The 22,710-nt window shown below is 36.2% G+C and overlaps 10 protein-coding genes across 10 annotated transcripts; 3 read left to right on the top strand and 7 right to left on the bottom strand.

The window, feature by feature from the left end:
- Positions 1-257: 257 nt before the first annotated feature.
- On the bottom strand, positions 258-1,993 carry C9374_005892 (uncharacterized protein; the record flags this gene model as incomplete). Its single annotated transcript, XM_044695692.1, has 2 exons — positions 258-1,427; positions 1,499-1,993. The coding sequence occupies 2 exons, from the start codon at positions 1,991-1,993 to the stop codon at positions 258-260; spliced, it is 1,665 nt and encodes a 554-aa protein (XP_044547779.1).
- Positions 1,994-2,091: 98 nt separating this feature from the next.
- Positions 2,092-3,252, bottom strand: C9374_005891 (uncharacterized protein; the record flags this gene model as incomplete). Its single annotated transcript, XM_044695691.1, has 1 exon — positions 2,092-3,252. The coding sequence occupies one exon, from the start codon at positions 3,250-3,252 to the stop codon at positions 2,092-2,094; it is 1,161 nt and encodes a 386-aa protein (XP_044547778.1).
- Positions 3,253-3,361: 109 nt separating this feature from the next.
- Positions 3,362-3,709, bottom strand: C9374_005890 (uncharacterized protein; the record flags this gene model as incomplete). Its single annotated transcript, XM_044695690.1, has 1 exon — positions 3,362-3,709. The coding sequence occupies one exon, from the start codon at positions 3,707-3,709 to the stop codon at positions 3,362-3,364; it is 348 nt and encodes a 115-aa protein (XP_044547777.1).
- Positions 3,710-4,877: 1,168 nt separating this feature from the next.
- On the top strand, positions 4,878-5,533 carry C9374_005889 (uncharacterized protein; the record flags this gene model as incomplete). The annotated part of the gene is made up of 2 exons (XM_044695688.1): positions 4,878-5,149; positions 5,290-5,533. 2 exons carry the CDS (start codon positions 4,878-4,880, stop codon positions 5,531-5,533), a joined length of 516 nt encoding a protein of 171 aa, XP_044547776.1.
- Positions 5,534-5,671: 138 nt separating this feature from the next.
- C9374_005888 (uncharacterized protein) lies at positions 5,672-9,756 on the top strand (the record flags this gene model as incomplete). Its single annotated transcript, XM_044695687.1, has 2 exons — positions 5,672-5,905; positions 6,016-9,756. 2 exons carry the CDS (start codon positions 5,672-5,674, stop codon positions 9,754-9,756), a joined length of 3,975 nt encoding a protein of 1,324 aa, XP_044547775.1.
- Positions 9,757-10,010: 254 nt separating this feature from the next.
- C9374_005887 (uncharacterized protein) lies at positions 10,011-10,539 on the bottom strand (the record flags this gene model as incomplete). Its single annotated transcript, XM_044695686.1, has 2 exons — positions 10,011-10,221; positions 10,370-10,539. 2 exons carry the CDS (start codon positions 10,537-10,539, stop codon positions 10,011-10,013), a joined length of 381 nt encoding a protein of 126 aa, XP_044547774.1.
- Positions 10,540-11,011: 472 nt separating this feature from the next.
- Positions 11,012-12,068, top strand: C9374_005886 (uncharacterized protein; the record flags this gene model as incomplete). The annotated part of the gene is made up of 2 exons (XM_044695685.1): positions 11,012-11,714; positions 11,755-12,068. The coding sequence occupies 2 exons, from the start codon at positions 11,012-11,014 to the stop codon at positions 12,066-12,068; spliced, it is 1,017 nt and encodes a 338-aa protein (XP_044547773.1).
- Positions 12,069-12,249: 181 nt separating this feature from the next.
- C9374_005885 (uncharacterized protein) lies at positions 12,250-13,830 on the bottom strand (the record flags this gene model as incomplete). Its single annotated transcript, XM_044695684.1, has 1 exon — positions 12,250-13,830. One exon carries the CDS (start codon positions 13,828-13,830, stop codon positions 12,250-12,252), a length of 1,581 nt encoding a protein of 526 aa, XP_044547772.1.
- Positions 13,831-14,408: 578 nt separating this feature from the next.
- C9374_005884 (uncharacterized protein) lies at positions 14,409-15,896 on the bottom strand (the record flags this gene model as incomplete). The annotated part of the gene is made up of 1 exon (XM_044695683.1): positions 14,409-15,896. One exon carries the CDS (start codon positions 15,894-15,896, stop codon positions 14,409-14,411), a length of 1,488 nt encoding a protein of 495 aa, XP_044547771.1.
- Positions 15,897-20,302: 4,406 nt separating this feature from the next.
- On the bottom strand, positions 20,303-21,790 carry C9374_005883 (uncharacterized protein; the record flags this gene model as incomplete). The annotated part of the gene is made up of 1 exon (XM_044695682.1): positions 20,303-21,790. The coding sequence occupies one exon, from the start codon at positions 21,788-21,790 to the stop codon at positions 20,303-20,305; it is 1,488 nt and encodes a 495-aa protein (XP_044547770.1).
- Between the last annotated feature and the right edge of the window lie 920 nt (positions 21,791-22,710).

The following is a 22,710-nucleotide window of genomic DNA, read 5'->3' as shown; positions in this document are numbered from 1 at the left end:
ATACTTCACCAGTACAACACAGATATCAACTCTTCCTGATAGAAAGGTCCCAAAAGAATTCATAATTCCTTCATGGAAAAGGAATCAATTCAAGGTGGAGGAGCCTTAGTTCATAAAGGTACCAAAAGAATTCCAGTACTCAATTTTGATAATCTTGACAAGAATTAACTATCTGCACCATAGTACTAATGTTCGTTGGTCTTGAGAGAATTCGTCTTCAAACCCATTATGACACATGTAAGATTTTCAAACAAGTTCTAACGAGAATCGTCGTTCATCGTGTCATTTGAACATCCATCGACCATAATCATTTTCATGTCATCATGTACTTGTTTTGATTGCGGTTTGGTTTTTGGTGAACACTGTTCGGTTTTGCCTAAATAAGCACCATAATAACAATGATCCATTCTCACTTGAAATAATTCATCACTATACTTTAAAACGTAACCATGACATTTAAGAGCTTCCCACACAAGCTCTGGATCTTTTCTCAATTCACGACTTGCATACTTCAATGCACATCCATTATTCCTAACTGCTTCTAACATGATTTCCTTGTCAGAAGAAAAAACGAAATCGTAACATGATACAACAAGGCCGTCGTGTTTCACAGCTTGTAACACAAATTCCTTGTCCTGAGTAAATTGTCTTGCTGCATATTGTAGAACATGGTTGCATCCAAGTTTGACAAGCTTCAACAAGAATTGTTTGTCGTATAATACTCTCTTGGCAACATATCGCACGGCATGGCTATTTTTTCTGATTGCTTCAAGTACAATTTCAGGATAACGTGTTGTCATCTCACCTACGTAAGCCAGAGCACAACTATCTTGTCTAACAGATGCTAGTGCAATCTCATAGTCGTTCCTTAAATCATTTGATGCAAATTGAAGAGCATTTCCATTTTGCTTTACCGCCTCCAATACAACGTTTCTGTCTCGTCTCAGATCGTTAGAGACATGCTCCAATGCGTAACCATTGTTTTTAACGGCGATCAATGCAATTTCTTTGTCATGACTCCACCAAGTAGCAAGTTTCAATGCGTCACCATCATTTCTAACAGCATTCAGAATAATATCTCTATCATGCTTCAAGTCATTGGACGCAAATTCCAACAACAATCCAAATTCTTGCACAACTTTGATCATGATTGCTTTGTTGGCATAGTCAAAAGACTCCAAAGCCCCAAATTCAGGAAATATTATTTTGAGAGCTTTTAACATAAAATCGGGGTCTTGTAGAAAACCTGCAGGTACCCATCGAAGTGCCTTTTTGTTTTGTTTGATTGCTTCAAAAATTATTACCTTGTCATAAATCCAATCTGTTGACTGAACAAATTGCAATGCTTCTCCATTTTGTTGTACAGCAGCTAACGCTACTTCTCGCTGCAAGACTGCGCTGTGTACACCCCGTAGAGCATTTCCATTCTGTCGAACAGCTTTTAGCACAAATTCAGTGTCATTTTGAAGATCTATTGAGGCATCACACAATGCCTCACCGTTTGGTTGATGGCTTTCAATACTACTTGTTTATCATTTCTAATGCTTTCACTTGCATATCCCAATGCATACCCTCCATTGAGTTGAACTGCTTTCAACATAAAATCTCTGTCTTCGGTTAGATGTGGTGATGTATAGCCTAATCCATAACCAAACTTTTCGATGTGATTCAACACAAATTCTTGATCATTCATAAATTCGACTGGAAAGAAATTCTCATATTTCAATTCTCGATTCAATAACCATTTCTTCTTTCCGGCTTGTTGCAATGTAAATTTCTTTTTCAATAAATTTTCCAAATTTTGGGTGTGTTGTTGATCATAATTTTCATCATCGTGAAAAGCCGAATTTGAAAAATCAACAATGACCATCCTCACCATGTCATCATTTCTCATCCTTGTTGTTGCAATCAATTTTTGAGTGTTGTTTCGTGTAGATGGAGGTGCAATAGTGTTCGGGTCGGCATGAAACTGAACATGCTCTTGTTTCGACATTTTTTGCACTTTTAAATTTATTAATTATTTATTTAAAAACAATTCAATTCCATAAGCTTTATTCCATCAACTGAATAATGTTCAATTTTGACTATGATTTAATCTGCTGTAAAGACACAAAGTTTGCCATCCTCTCCAGCAGTCATTAAGGTTGTTGAATTCAATACTTTCACAGTACGGATAAGGGAGTCTTTGGAGTGACCTCCTCTCATGACTGCCACCAATTCTTGAGACTTTAAATCCTTTGCCATCTTGAAAACATAGACACATCCTAATGCACTTGCGTGTAGCATGACACTATCATCTCCTACAGAGCCTGTCACTTCAACGAAATGTAAATTATCTTGGGCGTCCATATCTAAGAGTTGTGTACTCGTCTCTTTAAATTGTTTGAAATTGTACCACTCGTCTTCTCGTTTCATGACGCGATAATCTGCATATTCATCTTCCTGAGCATCATAGAGCCAAAAGTGAAGGTGATTCGTACTCGATAGAGCGTACAAACAATTAGTCGTTCCTAAAAATCCAAATCTCTCTACAGAGTCCTCAACATTTAAAGCTCCATCCAAAGAATCTTCCAACTCGTCGTACGCTTGTTTTTGATTAGACTCTGAAATGTCATAAATATGTATTAATCCATCATCGGAACATGAATAAAGCATATTGTTAGATCCAAATGAAACCTGATTCACGCAATCACTATGAATTTCGTCCATTACTAAATAATTTGAAAGAGGAGAGGTGTTTTTACGTAAATCTCCTACAGCAATGGAGCCTTGTTGCATGACTTGTCCACTTCCGACAGCATATAAATATCCACTTCCGAAAGAAAGATCCACTGTATTGAGTTGAGGAGCGAGAGTAGTTCCTTCGAAAGAGAGAGACTGAACACAACTTGATTGGTCAGACATTCTCAAGTCCCATAGCCGAACTGTGCTATCGTGAGAACACGAAATGAGCATGTTTTCATTCGTTTTTGAAAAGGATAGCCCACTGATTTGATTAGTGTGGCCTCTCAGTGTGCGTGTATGAAGAATTTGTGGAGCTTGTATTTCATGAATGAGAATATCGGGACCCGAGTGAGTAAAACTAAATGTTCTAAAACCTGTTGGAGTCGAAAAGAAAATATTATAAATATAGGTTGGTGTTTGAAAAGGAGAAAGAGTGATACGAAGATTGAGATTTGGGATTTGAGAGGCCGAGTGAGCCGAGAAAATGTTGACGCCCGAGTTACTTGATGACGATTGTGGAGTGAACATTTTTTTGCAGGTGATAATGTAATTCTGCAGATTGAGGCGTGGAGAGTGCTTGTCAAAGCAGAACAATAAGTTTGGAGAATTTAAGAATTTTTGTTTATGAGGAATAAATTTACTTTTGAGTGGTAGTAGTAGCTCCTTGGAGTTTTTGTTGTTCGTTCAATCTGTCTTGTTGTCTTCTCTTGATTCTTCTCTTGAGATCTTCGACAGCTCTGAGCTTCTTCTTAGCACGAGTGAGAGAGCCAAGTCTCTTCTTGGCAAATCTCAAAGCTCTCTTTTCGGACATTTCGATAAGATCAATAAGTCTTGCTTCGTATGGAGCAATACCGATAGCCTCTTCAACAATATCCTTGACAACTCTGTGCTTGGAGGTCTTCTTTGTCTTTTGGACCTTAGGTCTCTTTGTTGTTGGGAAACCTCTCTTTCCAAGTCTTCCGACGGAGATACCAGTTGCGACCATTGTTAATCTGTTGTTGTTGATGTTATTCAGAAAGTGAAATGATTGAAGGTGAGCAAAAAAATGAGCGAGTGATACGAACCAATTTCGACGTATTTTTTTCAACGAAAATTTTTTCAATCCCAAAAAACTCGGTTGACCGATTTTTTACAACGACAAATAAAAATTATTGCACGACCATTTTGGACGGCCAAACACACACTTGCAAAGAACAGCCATTCTGAAGATCTATTCCTTGTTGCTTTTGCATGTTATCGACCAGTAATTGCCATGTAAAAGTAACTGCCAAATGTCATGCAAGTCAATATCCTTCCACTCTCATTCCTTCATCAACGGTCATGCCAAGAGAGGAACATTTCGAACGTTGGACGTGACGAGCTCTTCCTTTTGCAATCAACAAAAAAATTGCGACAAGAGTGCCAAAACCATTCCTCTCGAATACGACCATCACGTTGCATCTTGCAAACAAACATTGTTTCCGATTTTACTGCCTTAACGGTCTATCCATTCATCGGAATTTTGAAAAAAGCATCCGCTCCACCACTTACATTTTTTTCTTCATATCCAAACACAAATCATTCATTCGATTATCATTATCATTACTCAGCACTCAAACACTCATTGATCAAGAGATGAAAAATTATTATCACATCATCGACGAATGGTTTGGTTTATACGGTTCCAACAATGAATATGCCTACACTGCTCATCCACACAATGTCACAGGTCCTCCTCACACCTTTTCTCTCATTCTCGGAAGTGACGAACCAGCTCCATTTCGAAGAGTTAATTGGTCTTCTCATGATTCATTGACAGTGTTGGTAATGGCCATTGTCATATTTATACTCCGAAAACTCATGTATCAATTCGTGTTGCATCCATTGACACTCACCGAACGTTTCAAACACATTTCTCCACTTTCAAAAACTCGTTTCAAAGAAAATGTTTGGTTCTGTTCCTATTACTTGTTCATGACAGTATTTGGGTATTTTGTGTTGAAAGAGACCTCGTGGTTTGTGGATGCATCATTTTGTGTGTTGGAATATCCACATGGACATACTGGATTTGAGACACCACATTTCAGGTTTTACATGTTACTGGGATGTGCTTTTTATGTACAAGCTTTATTTACTGTATTGTTTATTGATGAGAGATTGTCGATTTTGCAGAAATGGTCGCACATCATATTGCAACCATCATGTTAATTACATTTTGCCTAGCTGCTCATCATCATCGAGTTGGAAGTTTGGTATTAATTTTGCATGATTTTGTGGACATTTTCTTGTACAGTGCCAAAGGAATGCATCATCTCAAAATGGAAACCATATCGACCATGTTGTTTGTGGCATTTACATTGTCCTTCTTCTTGATGAGACTCTTGTTTTTACCTTATATTATTTATATGGCTGCCATGAATTTTCAAGGTTGGGATGATCCTTCAAGGTAAGTGTGTGAGTATAATCATAGACAACAAATTCAAAATATTTTAAATTTCTATAATGAAATGTTTGACCATATGCTTGGGATATGATATTATTGTAAAATTATAATCGTTCGTCATGATGAAATTTGGAAACGTATAGATATTACCTCTTTCGATACGTTTCAGATTCAATCTACCCTGCAGAGGTCAGTGATTATGGATGTTGTCTTTTCAGATATTGTGTGAGCACGTATTGGGTCCTTATTTCCTTACTATGCTTACTGGTAGCTCTTCACGTCTTTTGGTTTTATTTGGTGTTGAAAATTTTAGCAAGAGCAATCAGTGGAACGAAAGTGAGTGATATTCGAGAGGATGAAGAAGGAGAACATGCCCATGCGGATTAGAAGCACACGAGAAAAATATTCCCGCTCATCAAATAAATTTTCAAATTCAAATTCAAAAAATTCGGAATCAGCTGCTGGACTTCACATATTGCTATTAAAATCAACAGCAACAACAATACGGAGAACCATTGAATCATCATGACATTGAATACTTCGTCCACATCCGGTTCATCATCATCAGCTTCGCATAATAACAAGCATAACGATTCGGAAGTTGATGAAGATTTGGAAACATCAACTGCCTCGCAAGCAGATGTGAATTCAAATGAGCCCACTGACCATTCTAGTGGAAAAAGGCTCATCATCCAAAAGATGGTTCTCAAGAATTTCAAATCATATGCTGGTAAAAGAGAGATTGGTCCCTTTGATAAGGTATGTATCCATGAGAATTGATGGTTCAAGAAATAGTACTAACAACGACTTAATACCATTCGATGAAATGATTGATCACGGAACCATTCATTGGATATTTGGTCTTTCAGAGCTTCACTTGTGTTGTTGGACCAAACGGATCCGGAAAATCCAATGTAATTGATGCCATTCAATTCGTATTTGGAAAAAAGGGCAAAAAATTGAGACTGAAAAAGCTGTCAGAATTAATTCACAGCTCAAAGAATTATCCAAATCTTGAAGAGGCCAGCGTTTCGGTACATTTTGCAGAGATTTTTGTCAGAAATGATAATTCAAATCATGAAATTGTTCCCGATTCAGAATTTATTGTAAAAAGAACGGTCAATAGGAATAGTGTTTCGACATATTACATAGATAGTGGGAAAAGCTCATACACAGAGGTAACAAATCTTCTTAAATCAAAAGGAATTGATTTGGAAAATAATAGATTTTTAATTCTTCAAGGAGAGGTTGAGCAAATTTCTCTCATGAAACCAAAAGCTCCATCAGAAAATGAAGATGGTTTACTTGAATATATTGAGGATATTATTGGAACAAACAAATACGTAGAGAAGATTGAAAAATCATTGGTGGAGGTGGAACAATTGAACGAAAAGCGACAAGAAAAACTGAATCGAGTGAACGGAGCCAAGAAAGAGAAGGAGGCTTTGGAAGGCCCCATGAATGAAGCAATCAAGTATTTGAAGAAGAAACGGGACCTTGTTGAAAAGTATCACTTGCTTGCTCAGAAGCAACTTTATGATTCCTCTCAACGATTGACACAAAAACAAGACGAGAATACCAAATTAAAGGCACAACACGAACTCGAGAAGGAAAAACTTTCGCAGGTCAGTGCAGAAATTTCCAAGAAAGAAGAACTCTATAAGAATTGCAAAAAGGAGCAAGACACAATTTCTAAAAAACTACAAAAGCAGAAAAGCAAGTTTACCGAGTTTGAAAATAAGGACGAAAAATTGAAAGAGGATTTAAAAATCACGAAAAATAGAAAACAACAGTTGGAGAAGAGTCTCAAGTCAGGTGATAGCAAAAAGGATGACTTGCAGCACAAGATCGATGAATGTCTCAGCACTGAGGATAGTCTCAAGCGCGAACTTTCAAAGCTCACACCAGATCTAGAGAAAGCTACTCAAAAAGTAGACGAAATATATCAACAATGCCAAAAAGAAATAAGCACATTGTCACAACAGAAAGAGGAGAAAAACAAGCAACTTGCTCCGTTTAAACAGAGAGAAAATGAAATTAAGGAGAAAATATCATTGGCTGAGTCAGAGATCAAGTTGGTACAAGAGAAAAAAGACAGCACCAAAAAGGAATACGAGAGAAAGAAATCAGAGCTTGAAAAGCTCAACAATCAACTCACGACAAAAAAGGAAGAAATCACAAAAAACAAAAAGATACAAGCTAACAATATCAATAGGATAAAGGAAGAAAGAGAACGGTTAACCAGTCTCGAAAATGGCATGGGCGATATGGAGAAACAAGTCATTGTGCTGAGACAGCGTTACTCAACTTTGAAAACCGATCAACAAAACAGCATTTCACAGAATAGAATTGTTCAAGCTTTACTTAATGAATCTAACATTGCAGACGTGTACGGTAGATTGGGAGATTTGGGAACCATTGATCCCAAGTATGACATTGCAATTTCTATGGCGTGTGGTTTTTTGAATAGCATTGTTGTTGAGACTACCGATGCAGCAACAAAATGCGTTGACTATTTGAAAGAGCATTCATTAGGTGTTGCTACATTTATTATTCTTGAAAAGATCAGTCCTCCTCAAACACTTCCTGAAAATTCCATTCCTGAAAAAGTACCCCGTCTCTATGACCTCATTACTCCAAACGAAGAAAAATTCAGAAAGGCCTTTTATTATGGTGTACAAAACACCCTTGTAGCAAATGATCTAGAACAGGCCACCAGAATTGCTTACAACAAGCAAAAGAGATGGAGAGTGGTCTCACTTAAGGGTGATCTTATCGAAGAATATGGTACAATGAGCGGTGGTGGTAAAACCATCGTTAAGGGGCTCATGACACTTTCAGGAAATGCAAAGAAAATTGTTAGAATATCAGAAAAGGAGATTAGCGAAGCCAAGTCTAATTTAGAAATGGCAGAACACGACTATTTGCAACAACAGTACAAACGACAAAGTATTTCTCAAGAGCTCAAAAGACTGGAAGCAGAGAATTCTAACATTGAAATGCGCTTAAAAGAAATTTCTCTTGACATTGAATCCATTGAAAAAACAGCTACTGATCTACAAAACCAAATGAAAAACATGGAAAAAGATCTTAAAAAAGAGCCCAGCAAGGAATATGAAGACCGATTGACAGACTTGAACAACGAATTAGAGGAATATAAAAAAGAGTTGGAAGATCATCGAAGAAAATTCAAATCCTTAGAGGCTGACATGGAAAAGCTTGTTCTTCAAATTGAGAACGTTGGAGATGGTAAACTTAAAAAGCAAAAGGATCTCGTAAAAGAGCTTAACAACAAAATTGACGAGGCCAATTTAAAGCTCAGCAAGGTCCAAGTTCAAAGAGAGTCGCATGAGAAGAGTCTTAAAAAGCTTGAGAAGCAGCTAAAATCTGAACAAGAAGAGTTTGACAATATCGGAAAGAAAATAGAGGATATTGAAGCCAAGAAAAAACTCATTGAAGAAGAGGCTGCTCCCATCATGATGGAAATTTCTGAGCTTGAAGTCCAGCTGAAAGAAAAAGAGACTGAAACCACACAAAAAGAAAGTGAGTGTGAACAAGTACGAAAGCAGTTTGCCAAGGCCAGAGAAAAAGAACTTGAACTTAAAAATTCATTGGATGACTGTATCAAAGAAGTCAAAGAGATTGAGAGGTTGGTCACTAAAAGGCGAGAGGAGATGGAAAAACATGAAAAGACGTATGACTCAGAATTTGAGGTTCTTTTCGAACTGGAAAGCGCTGAACAACAAGAATCTGGAAAGAAGAGAGTAAAGAAAACATCCAATGGGCAAGAGGACGAGATGGACACCTCTGACGATGAAAAGGCCAACGACCAAGAAGATGACAATGTGATGCAAGATGAGGAGGATGATATGGGTAAAAGCTTTAGCGTTCGACTGGCACGAAAGAAAAAGCAAGCAATTCAACAGGTGAACATTCAAACATTGAATTATGATATTACCATTCTCGTTTCAGAGTTGGAGAAAATGAAACCAAATCTTTCTGCCATTGAAGATTACAAAAAGAAAGAAGAGGATTATAAGGTCAAAGTTAAAGACCTTGAGCAAATTACTATTGAGAGAAATAAGGCTCAGAAATTGTATGAAGAGTTACGAAGAAAACGTTTAGATGAGTTTATGAGAGGATTCACTTCCATCACAATGAAACTGAAAGAAATTTATCAGACCATTACCTTGGGAGGTGACGCTGAATTGGAACTTGTTGACAGCTTGGATCCATTTTCAGAAGGAATTGTCTTCTCTGTTAGACCTCCAAGAAAGAGCTGGAAGAACATTTCAAATTTATCTGGAGGTGAGAAAACCCTATCTTCGCTTGCGTTAGTATTTGCTTTGCACCACTACAAACCAACTCCAATTTATGTCATGGATGAAATTGATGCAGCTCTGGATTTTAGAAACGTCTCTATTGTTGCAAACTATGTGAAGGAGCGAACAAAAAACGATGCTCAGTTTTTGATTATTAGTTTGAGAAACAATATGTTTGAATTAGCAAATACTCTTGTTGGTATTTACAAAACGAGCGACGTCACAAAGACTGTAACCATCAATCCTTCCTTATTATCTGTGCCGAAAGCAAGTACTGAACAAAAATAATGGACGCAAATATTCGTAGGATACCATCACTAGAATGATAAACGAAAGCAGACATTGCTACTAATTGAGGAGTGTTGAGTAGAGCACACACGAGCATGGATTCATTCTGACCATTATTAGGTAGAGACGTGTGTTGAGCTTCAATATATCGAAGTTACATTATCCAACACAAATAATATCCAAAACTTTTTTAATAAATAATAATAATTGAATTGGCAATCCAAGTTACTGAAATATTCTAAGGCTTAGAATGATTATTCCTGTTGTTTTAAGTGTTCTGCATGCTCAAACAGACCCACCATGTGGCCATCAGGAGAGCGGAGTGAAGCAACTTTTCCATGAGCTGGATATTTAATTGGACCATCAAGAACGGCTCCCATTTCAATTAATTTATAAATGGTTTTATCCATTTGTGTAACGTCAAAACAAAGAAAAGGAGAATATCCAGTTGTGCATGCAGCTTCACTAATTGATTGAAATAATGAAATTGAAAAAATTGTCAAATGATTTAAATTAATAATTATTATGAAAAAATTCCACATTTTCCGAAACCATGAAATCCAAAGAAATAGTTTGATGATTACATTTTCTCAAAAGTAAGCGAAATGCTTACCCTTCTACTTTGTTTAAACAAACTTTAATTTGTCCCGATTGCAATTCTGCCCAATGTTCAGACACATGATTTACTTGCATTCCCAATCCCTCCGAATAGAATTTTACTGATTTGGGTACATCCTTGATTAACAGCATGATGTTCTTCAGCACAGACGTTCGTCCAGACATTTTTTTCTTAATTTGATTTAATATTGTTAATATTTTAATATACGAAATAATTCTTAGCCATAATAAAATAAACCATGGCTATCGTACATAACTTTACATTCTAACGTACAAAATATCGTGTTGTGCTAAACATGATTATTAGAAGGACAAGCTCTGGATATTTTGTAACCTTGAAAAAAATGTTCAAACAAGATCACGACGAACATCCTGACCATCGGAACTCTAAGAACCGGTTTCATATTATCAATTACGATGAGATCGATGGATGTATTCATAACAACAACAACAGTGAGAAATGTGAGGATAATACTTGTTGATTGTTCAAACAATGCTTTTCATGAACAGTTAGAACAAATTCGGAGATTGGAAATATTATTGAAAAAGAAATTCTCATTCCAATTTGCAAATTGGAAAGAAGAAATGGTTATTGAATCGGGAATTGAAATATGAGAAATTCTTTCCAGTGGAGTTTATGAATGATCCTGAATTTGTCTTTAATTATATTAAACAACATGGTTATGGATTGGGTCATGCATCCAAGCAACTACGACAAGATCGAGATTTTGTATTGAAAGCGGTTCAACAACAATATTCTGATTTCCGATTTGCGCAAGATTTTCGTAACGACCAAGAAGTAGTACTGAAAGCTATAACACAAGAACCATATGCATTGAGATATTTTGCTTCGATAGAACTTCAAAAAGACAAGGAATTTGTGTTGAAAGCAGTTAGATTGAACGGAGTAGCTCTTTGGTTTACAGATACATTTAAAAATGACATGGAAGTTGTGTTAACTGCCGTGAAACAAAATAGCGAGATGCTTGAGAAATTGAGAGATTCAAATGTGACAACAAAATTACAGAAATCAACCACAGCAAGAAGGCACTCCGATGTGCATAAGAATTTACTTCGAGATCGTAGTTTCATGCTTCAATCTCTCAAATTAACGGTTCCAGAATTTGAGACGTTACATTCTTTTGATTATTCATCGAAAGACATCATGCTAAGAGTGGTTCAAGAATTTGGATTTTTACTTGAATTTGTGTCAAGTGAACTCAAAAGTGATCGAGAAATAGTTTTGAATGCAGTTAAAAATGATGGTATTTCACTTCGATTTGCATCAGAAGATTTGAGAAATGACAAAGAAATTGCATTACTGGCTGTCATGCAGGATGGTTTGGCATTGGAATATGTTTTTTGTACAACATGGCTTAGCACTAGAATATGCACACGACGAACTGAAAAGTGACAAAGAAATTGTGTTGGAAGCCGTCAAACAAGATACAGATGCTGTATTATATGCTTCTGACAAACTTTTAAAAGACAAACAATTCTTGTTACAAATTGCAAAATTCTGTGGTAACATGTTTCTGGAACATGTACCCAGAGAAATTACAGACGACGCTGACTTTATGTTGGAAATAATGGAGGAAATCAAAAATAGTGGAGTTGTTTCAGAGTATAATGATGAATTGTATCAAGAAAGAATGGAGCAATGTTATTATGGAGCTTTTATTGGAAAATTTTGAAGCTTGAAGGGAGGTGTTTCCAAGAAACCAAACTCGTGTTATTTAACATCTCAAAAACTTTATTCAATCCAAAAGGCAAAACCTCAATAAAGTTCGGCAGTTCAGACGAACGCAGGAAAGATTTTGTATTGCAAGAGAGACAAAACCAGTTGGTAGCGCAGAGCTCAGCTTGGAATTGCTGTTAGCGATTTCGAATTGCTCCCAAATACACTCCATAATAAAAGTATTCCATTCTTTCATGATACAATTCCTCATTATACTCTGAAACAAATCCAGATCTTTTGATTTCTTCTCGAAGTTTCACCATAAATTCATGATCATCTGTAATTTCTTTGGGTGTATATTGTAGAAGTGTGTTACCACAGAATTTTGCTGCTTTCAACAAGAATGGTTTGTCACAAAATAATTTCTTTGAAATAAAAAGAAAACCAGAGAGATCTCGTTTGATAGCTTCCAACACAATTTCTTCGTCTTTTTTCAATTCATCATCTGCGAATCTAATGAGTTCAACCCTTTGTTTTACAGCTGTCAACACAACTTGTCTGTCTTTCTTCATCTCATTTGAAGCATAACACAAAGAATATCCATTTTGAGTTACTGCACTCAAGACTACTTCTCGATCATTCTGCAACTCTTCTGATGCATATTCAAGAGCATGTCCATTTTGATTTACAGCAGCCAACACAACCTCTTTGTCTCCTTTCAACTCTGAAGAGACATATCTCAATGACCAACCATCTTGTTTGACAGCTATTAATGCAATTTCCTTGTCATTTCTCAAAGTCTCTGATGCAAATTTCAATGAACAACCATGATTTCTGACGGCACTCAAAACAATATCTCGATCACTTTTGAGTTCACTTGACACAAATTCAAGTAAAAATCCAAACTCTGAAACTACTCTTAGCATGATTTCTTTCGATGAATAATCAAAAGAGCATGAGGTTTCAAACTCATCTGGAAATATTAATTTGAGAGCTTGTGACATGAAATCTTGATTTTGAAGGAAATCTTTGGAAACATATCGAAGTGCATTCTTATTTTGTTTGATTGCCTCCAATGCAATGGTTTCATACCAATCTGAATTTGTATATCTGAAATAATATATAAATTGCAATGCAGTTCCATTTTGTTTGACAGCAGTGAGCGCAACTTCTTTGTCATTTCCAAATTTATGGTGCCACTGATAAGCCGTTCCATTCTGTCTCACAACTTCCAACACAAATTCCCTCTCATCTTGAAGCGCTTTTGAAGCATATCTAAATGATTCATCATTTTCCTTTATGGCTGTCAACACCACTTCTTTATCATAGCGAAAATGTTTATCTGCAAATTGTAACTCTAAACCATTTTGTTGAACCACTTTCAAAACAAAATCTCGATCTCGTTTTAATTGTGTGGATGCAAATTTCAATCCATATCCATAATTTATGATATGATTCAACACAAATTCAGGATCATTCATAAATTCGACTGGAAAGAAATTATAATATTGCAATTCCCGGTTCAAAAGCCATTTCTTTTTGCCTTCTTGTTGCCATGAGAATTTCTTTTTCAATAACAATTCTACATTCCGAGTGTGTTCATAATTTTCATCATCATGATGAAATAAACAAGTTGAAAAATCAACAAGGATCATCCGAACATTTTCATCATCATTTATCCATGTTGGAGTTAATTTTTGTTTCTTGGTTTGAAATGACGACCGTGATGAGAGATTGGTTTGAAACTCAATGAACGAGGTGAGGTCTCTTTTCGCCATTTTTTTGCATTTGTAATTTGGATCTGTGGTTTGTGGTTGGCGTATGTACACACGGCAATGAAAAATCTGTTTTGCCATCATTCTCTTGATAATTTACAACAAAATGTAATAGCAAAGCGCAAAAAATGATTCAACACCTCCCTCCCAGCAGTAAGGAGTACCAACGAGAAAGAGTGAAAGAGCTGGAGTCAGTTCTTTACCAAATGTGTGATGACACTTATCAATAACCTCCAGTCTCATTCACCTGTAGATGGCTCCTTTTTGGGGCAAATTTGCAACACTTTATCAGTAGTAATTTAGAACACTAAGGCTATCACAAACGACCGTAGATTTGAGTGACAAGGTGTTAAACATATTGCTTGATGATTTCATTGCTTTTTTAGCGAGCGCAGTCCAAGAATTTGAAGAAGCTTAACCTTGGCAGCAATGACGAAATCGACAAAGAAAATGTCAAACGTATGGCCAACAGTGAATATATTTGAAGAATTTAACTTTGTATCAATGACGACATGAGACATTTCATACATTCAGACCATCTCAATAAAAAAGATATTGTATTGCAAGTGGTGGAGCGGCTCTTAGTGATTTCGAATTGTTCCCAAATAAACTCCATAATAAAAGTATTCCATTCTTTCATGATACAATTCCTCATCATACTCTGAAGCAAATCCAGATCTTTTGATTTCTTCTCGAAGTTTCACCATAAATTCATGATCATCTGTAATTTCTTTGGGTGTATATTGTAGAAGTGTGTTACCACAGAATTTTGCTGCTTTCAACAAGAATGGTTTGTCACAAAATAATTTCTTTGAAATAAAAAGAAAACCAGAGAGATCTCGTTTGATAGCTTCTAACACAATTTCTTCGTCTTTTTTCAATTCATCATCTGCGAATCTAATGGCGCCACACCTTTGTTTTACAGCTGTCAACACAACTTGTCTGTCTTTCTTCATCTCATTTGAAGCATAACACAAAGAATATCCATTTTGAGTTACTGCACTCAAGACTACTTCTCGATCATTCTGCAACTCTTCTGATGCATATTCAAGAGCACATCCATTTTGATTCACAGCAGCCAACACCACTTGTTTGTCTCCTTTCAAATCTGAAGAGACAAATTGCAATGCCCTACCCTCTTGTTGAACAGCCATTAATGCAATTTCTTTGTCATTCTGCAAGTCGTTAGAAGCAAATGCCAACGAACGACCATGATTTCTAACTGCACTCAAAACTATATCACGATCACTTTTGAGTTCACTTGACACAAATTCAAGTAAAAGTCCAAATTCTTGAATGATCTTCATCATGATTTCTTTCGATGAATAATCAAAAGAGCATGAGGTTTCCAATTCATCTGGAAATATTAATTTGAGAGCTTGTAACATGAAATCTTGATTTTGAACAAAAACTTTGGAAACATATCGAAGTGCATTCTTATTTTGTTTGATTGCTTCTAATGCAACTGTTTCATACCAATCTGAATTTTGTGAGCTGTCATATTTGATACATTGCAATGCAGTTCCATTTTGTTTGACAGCAGTGAGCACAACTTCTTTGTCATCTCCCAGTTTATGGGTCCACTGATAAGCCGTTCCATTCTGTCTCACAACTTTTAACACAAATTCCCAGTCAAGTTGAAGCGCTACTGAAGCATATCTAAATAATACATCATTTTCCTTTATGGCTGTCAATACCACTTCTTTATCATTGCGAAAATGTTTATCTGCAAACGGTAACTCTGAACCTTTTTGTTGCACCACTTTCAATACAAAATCTCGATCTTGTTTTAATTGTGTGGATGCAAATTTCAGTCCATATCCATACTTTTTGATGTGATTCAACACAAATTCAGGATCATTCATAAACTCAACAGGAAAGAAATGTTGATATTTCAATTCCCGATTCAAAAGCCATTTTGTTTTTCCCAATTGTTGTAATGAGAATTTCTTTTTCAGCACTGCTTGCATGTTCAAAGGATGATTGTGAGCGGAAACTTGATAAAAATCAACGAGAAGGATATGAACACTTGTCATTTGTGTTGTCATCATTTCACAGTGTTGGGACATTTTTTTTGTGAGAACTGACTGTGGAATGAATGGATGACGAAAAGCAAATACACGAACCTTTACGGTGTCACACAATTTAGAGTTCTCTTTACTTAATCAATTACGGTGTCACATCACTTTGAGTTCCAAAACCTTGCCAGAGCGGGAACAATTGAAAATTTGTCATTGGAGGACAGTATTCGACTGAAACCATTCCCCGAACATTGGAACGATATTAATTTACTTTAGAATCAATTCAATATGCGTCCAATGAGTTGAAAGCTGACTGAGAATTCATGTTGCAAGTTGGTTGTTTTTTGCTTAAAAATCGAAAAAAATTTAAACGAATTCTGATCTTCATCTTCTCTATGACTATCTTACCGATATAAAATTCACACCATCAGACATCAATTCATTAATTCGTATTTTTGAAGAAAATGCTATCAGAAGCATTGCTGTTCTAAATTTGATGATGAAGAGATCATGTCATTTGCACTTCCAAAATCCATCACCAAAGCAGTGATTTCTTTCCGAATGCAACCCGAAAATGATAAATCGCAAGCCATTCAAGATGTTGCAATGCCCATCAAAAGAAAAGATTTGAACTCATTTCAACTCTGCCCAACTCAAGTCAATAATCAAGCAATATTGAAAAGTGGTCCCAAAGCCTACATACATGTCTTGCATTCAAACTTAAAGACCAAGAAAAATGCTGTCGATGAACATCATTCTAAATGAAACAAGACAGAGACTCATCAAGACCAAATACGATTGGACATCGTTGAGTGACATTATAAAACCAATCAAAATTTGGATTCCATTCGTTTCTAAAAAGTTCATTCCAACAACTTACAATCTCATGCAAATGAAAGGAGAAAAAGGTGAATTGGAAATGATCGTCTTTTGAAAATCACTTATGAATCTCTCCTTGTGTTAGCTTCCAAATTGGGAACTGTTCGAGGACATACCTTTTAGCACCTTACACCTTACACTTTAGTGCCGTTTGCAATGGCACGTAGTCCCAAAAAGGAGATACAAATAGCACTTAACACTGGAGTGCCAAATGCAAACAGCACCTGACACTTGAGTGCCGAGTGTCATCAGCACCTGTATATTTTTTAATTTATTTAAATATTATTTTGAAATTACAAACCTCCGTCTTCACGGTTGTGAGCAACGGGCCTCAAAATTCTCTTCACTACACAATCATCATCGAGTATCACGAACGCAATTTTTGGACAATTCGTCTGACAACGACAATACCAAATGATCATCTACGAAATTTAGTTTATGGAGGGAAGAATAGACTCACGCTCATTTTCTAAGGTGAAGCGTTGTGAGGCAGTGGTTCAAATAATGTTCCACCGTTCAGCACCTGTTTTCTGAGTTGATGTTGCGCCATACAACACGGCGTTGAAAGAGATTGAGATGAAGTTGTCGAACAGGATGTCAGAGCTTGCTGAATGAACTTGAGAGACGATTTATGTTGAGGAAAAACACTTGCAGTACAGGAAAACATTTTCATTTGGTTCAACAGGGGAGTGAAACTTGCCAGCTTTTCTTCATAGTGACATGTACTTTTGTTCAATTGTTACAAAAACGGTGAGAAGAACAAGAGAATGGTGCTCAACACTGTTGTTGGCTGATGTAATCGAATTTGAGTGATTTGGGAATGACGGTAACAGCAAAAGTCAAGCTGAAGCAATCAGAAGGGTACAATTAAGGGAACTGGAATCACTTTTTGTTTCGTAGTCATACTTCTTAACGGCTGAGTCTATCATCGTGAATGAAAGGAACATATCATCTTTTGTGCCTCCTAACTCCTTTCATACGAAGGTCCAAGCTAACATACGTAAGAAAGTAGATGCATGAGATTAAATCATGCCTTTTTTTTTGTTTGATAGATTCGTTATTGACCTTTTTATATGAACACGAAGTAGAATGGTTAGGTTCACAAACTAGTACCTCCATTTCAATCAACATCCATTTCGCACCTTACACTCAAGTGTCAAATACAAATAGCACCTTACACTCAAGTGTCAAATACAAATCACACTTCATTCATTTGGCACTCAAGTGTCAAATGCAAACAGCACTGACACTAAGTGTAAGGTGTAAGGTGCCAAAATATAACAACTCGAACTGTTCTTGATGAAATTCTATTCAGTTCGATCATTGACATTCGAATCAAGAAACAAACCAATGAATTTATTATTAGACATCGATCGGAAACTGAACAACAATTGAAAGAAAGGTGTGGTAATGGTCTTGGTTACAATTCCAAGACCATTACCACACCTACTTCACAAGAAGTTCAAAAGAGATTTAATTGTGTCTCGGATCAACAACGTGACAATCTTGTTGAAACCATTGCAGATGTTGGTGAGATTTACCTCATTATAAAAACAACAAACCTTTGTCGTTGAGAATGATACCAAATCAGGAAAGAGACAAAAGAGAATTCTCAAATTCGCCTATGATTCTGTCCTCGTGTTCAAAGATGGAGTAATCAAGAGAGAAATACCATTTTCAACTCTTCAATCCTTCTACATTGATAAGGATAACAAGACAAGAAGACTCTTCATCAATTTCATGTTACTAGGAAGAAAGAAGGCCCTATGTCGTGTATCATGACATTTCTCTTCGTGACAGTTTTTTGGATACTGTATTAAGATTTAAATTCAATGTTGATCTCGAAAAGGAATTGTTTATTAGAGTATTTTTGCCTTTTCAACTGCAAGAATATATGATCGAGAATTTTTAAGGAGTGGCTTGACAACATTGTGGCTCCAACACCAATCTGAACGCTGAAAACAAGAGTACTTTTGCCATGCTTTCAGATGCTGAATATGAAGCTCCAACCATTCATACTCTATTGTTTAATTTGAATATACCTGGTATTAAAGTTTTACTTACAAAAGAATTCAAATTGAAACAATATTCGAATAATGACATTGTGGAATTTGATAAATACATTTAATCACAAAACTTCTTATGATGTTTCGAGGAGGGGTGGAAGAAATCGCCCATCCTAGCACACAGCTAATAATTTGATTGCATCTGGATAGTAATTTCCAGAGCGTTTTGGAAATGAGGATTTCTTGGGCGGGCTGGACTCGCTGAAGCGGCTGATTGCTAATAAAAAAATTTTTATTTTAAAAAAATGAAAAGCATACACCAACAACAACATGGCCACTAACACTCGTGGCGATAGTAAACATGCTGCACGGCATTTCATTACCTCACACAAGTCGAAGAACTGTTCATATCAATTTGATTAATTTTCGAAATGTGATTAATTTTTGGATTTGAAACTCAGGTGAAGGTCGATGATGTCAAAGATTGGACCAAGTTTTGGACTGCTGTGAAGAGTTGAGAGTTGGTTTGGACGACGATTGGGAGAAAATATTTTCGGTGATGGCCCGTCTAATTCCAAAATCAACGTACACCTCGAATAATACACGTGAGTGGATAAATAAGAACATCAAGAAAAAGTTGTTTATTCGTGGCTCCATAGTTGTACACTGTGATCTACAATTTGAAAATTGCAGGATTCGATGCATTGTTGAATTCAGATTGTGAAACTCCTTAGAATTGGAAAAAATTGGAGAATGAAGAAGATTTCAAAGCTTGCACTAGAAGACAATAACGAAACGTAGATGATCATTAATATTCCATCTGGGCAAAAGATACTGAATGCGAAGAATATGCGTTCATGCAACTAAAGCCACCAACAATGATCATTCAGAACTATATTATGTTGAACGCAACAACATTGTGGTCGATATTGCCACAAGTCACTTGTTGTGAATAAAGTTTGGCCAGATCTTGCATGTATTTCAAGCAACAATAAATCAATCAATTACTGGAATAAAAAAATTTCGGGATTGTTTGGTGGCTGTTGTTGCTGGAGTTGCTGCAACTAAGCAGTATTTTTGCAATCATCCCCATCCGGGCTATTAGCTGTGTGCTAGGATGGGCGATTTCTTCCACCCCTCGTTTCGAGACAAAGAAGGTTCGATAAGAGAAAACCAAACACTATCTCACAACAATCAAACTCCCTCTCATGGCAACTCTATTCTCAACTGACTTCTCAAGAACAAATTGAAAACCAGAAGCAAATCAGACTCTCAATTCCGAATATTTAAGCATTGGTGATTATGTTCTCCAATTAGATGAAAACAATCATGTCTACATCTGCCAAATTAAGCAAATCAAACAGTAGACAAAAAGGACTGAGAAGAATACTAAAATGAGAGAACTCAATACTTTTAGATTTTTCATGAAAACTTTTGTGGTAAATCCCTCAAACACCAATCCTTTTCAAAGGATGGTTGTTTGGCGAGTTACAAACCCATTGGTTTTCCTCCAATTAATTCCAAACTCTTGTTGTTTACATTATCGAAACATCTAGTTTTCTGAGTTTTTTACCTTCTACACATCGTTTCCAAATAAACTCCATAATAAAAGTATTCCATTCTTTCACGATATAATTCGTCACTGTACTCTGAAGCAAATCCAGATCTTTTGATTTCTTCTCGAAGTTTCACCATAAATTCATGATCATCTGTAATTTCTGTGGGTGTATATTGTAGAAGTGTGTTACCTCCAAACTTTACTGCTTTCAACAAGAATGATTTGTCACAAAATAAGTTCTTTGAAATATACTGAAGATACTTGAGATCTTGTTTGATAGCTTCCATCACAATTTCTACATCTATTTTCAATTCATCATCTGCGAATTCAATGGCTCCTCTGTGTTGTTTTACAGCTGTCAACACAACTTGTCTGTCTTTCTTCATCTCATTTGAAGCAAAGCGTAATGACTCTCCATTTTGAGTTACAGCACTCAAGACTACTTCTCGATCATTCTTCAACTCTTCTGATGCACTTCCAAGAGCAAATCCATTTTGATTTACAGCAGCCAATACAACCTCTTTGTCTCCTTTCAAATCTGAAGAAACATATCCTAATGCCCAACCATCTTGTTGAACAGCCATTAATGCAATTTCTTTGTCATTTCTCAAATCATCTGATGCAAATCGAAGTGAAGTACCAGCATTTTTAACTGCATTCAAAACAATATCTCGATCACATTTGAGTTCATTCGACACAAATTCAAGTAAAAATCCAAATTCTTGAACTACTCTTAGCATGATTTCTTTCGATGAATAATCAAAAGAGCATGAGGTTTCAAATTCTTCTGGAAATATCAATTTGAGAACTTGTAACATGAAATCATGATTTTTAAGTAACTTGTGGGAAACATATCGAAGCGCATTCTTATTTTGTTTGATTGCCTCCAATGCAATGGTTTCATACCAATTTGAATTTTTTGATCTGTTATAGACGATCGATGTCAATGCATTCCCATTTTGTTTGACAGCAGTGAGCACAACTTCTTTGTCATTTCCAAATTTATAGCGCCACTGATAAGCCATTCCATTCTGTCTCACAACTTCCAACACAAATTCCCTCTCATCTTGAAGCGCTTTTGAAGCATATCTAAATGATACACCATTTTCCTTTGTGGCTGTCAATATCACTTCTTTATCATTGCGAAACTGTTTATCTGCAAACGGTAACTCTGAACCGTTTTGTTGAACCACTTTCAAAACAAATTCTCGATCTCGTTTTAATTGTGTGGATGCAAATTTCAATCCATATCCATACTTTTTGATATGATTCAACACAAATTTCGGGTCATTCATAAACTCAACAGGAAAGAAATGTTGATATTTCAATTCCCGATTCAAAAGCCATTTCTTCTTTCCCAATTGTTGTAATGAGAATTTCTTTTTCAACACTGCTTGCATGTTCAAAGGATGATTGTGAGTGGAAACTTGATAAAAATCAACGAGAAGGATATGAACACTTGTCATTTGTGTTGTCATCATTTCACAGTGTTGGGACATTTTTTTTGTGAGAACTGACTGTGGAATGAATGGATGACGAAAAGCAAATACACGAACCTTTACGGTGTCACACAATTTAGAGTTCTCTTTACTTAATCAATTACGGTGTCACATCACTTTGAGTTCCAAAACCTTGCCAGAGTGGGAACAACTGATTTATCATTGGAGGACAGTATTCGACTGAAACCATTCGCCGAACATTCAAACGATATAAATTTACTTTAGAAGACACAAATAAGGCAGTGAAAGAATTGAGTGGCAGAATAAAACGAAAATTATCTATGGCTCTTACCTTAATTGGAGAACCTGATGTTATTCGGATCATTCAGAATGATCATGATGTTGCATTAGCTGACGGTCATCAAAACGGACATGTAATTCCTTAGAACCTAAGAAACATTGAAACGCAACAAAGAGATTGTGTTACAGCTGTTCAGACCAACGAATGTGCTGTTCAACATGCGTCCAATGAGTTGAAAGCTGACTGAGAATTCATGTTGCAAGTTGGTTGTTTTTTGCTTAAAAATCGATATTCTATATCATCCAAAATGAAAGACAGAGACTCATCAAGACCAAATACGATTGGACGTCGTTGAGTGACATTAAAGAACCAATCAAAATTTGGATTCCATTCGTTTCATAAAAATTCATTCCAACAAGAGATTTAATCGTGTCTCGGATCAACAACGTGACAATCTTGTTGAAACCGTTGCAGATGTTGGTAAAATTTACCTCATTCGAAAAACAACAAACCCAATACAACCACTTCACTTAAATTTCTCAAGAAAATGACCTCCGACAGTCTTTATAACGAAAAAAAATGATCACACACCTGTACCCTACCAGTTAAAATAAATTGGCAACACGCCAACACAATCATCACAACAAGTGATACGACAAAAGCAAAACAGCAATAACAA

This window comes from Naegleria lovaniensis (assembly GCF_003324165.1).
Source record: "Naegleria lovaniensis strain ATCC 30569 chromosome Unknown tig025, whole genome shotgun sequence".
NCBI lineage: Eukaryota > Heterolobosea > Eutetramitea > Acrasida > Naegleriidae > Naegleria > Naegleria lovaniensis.
This window is presented reverse-complemented; position numbering and strand designations above follow the sequence as displayed.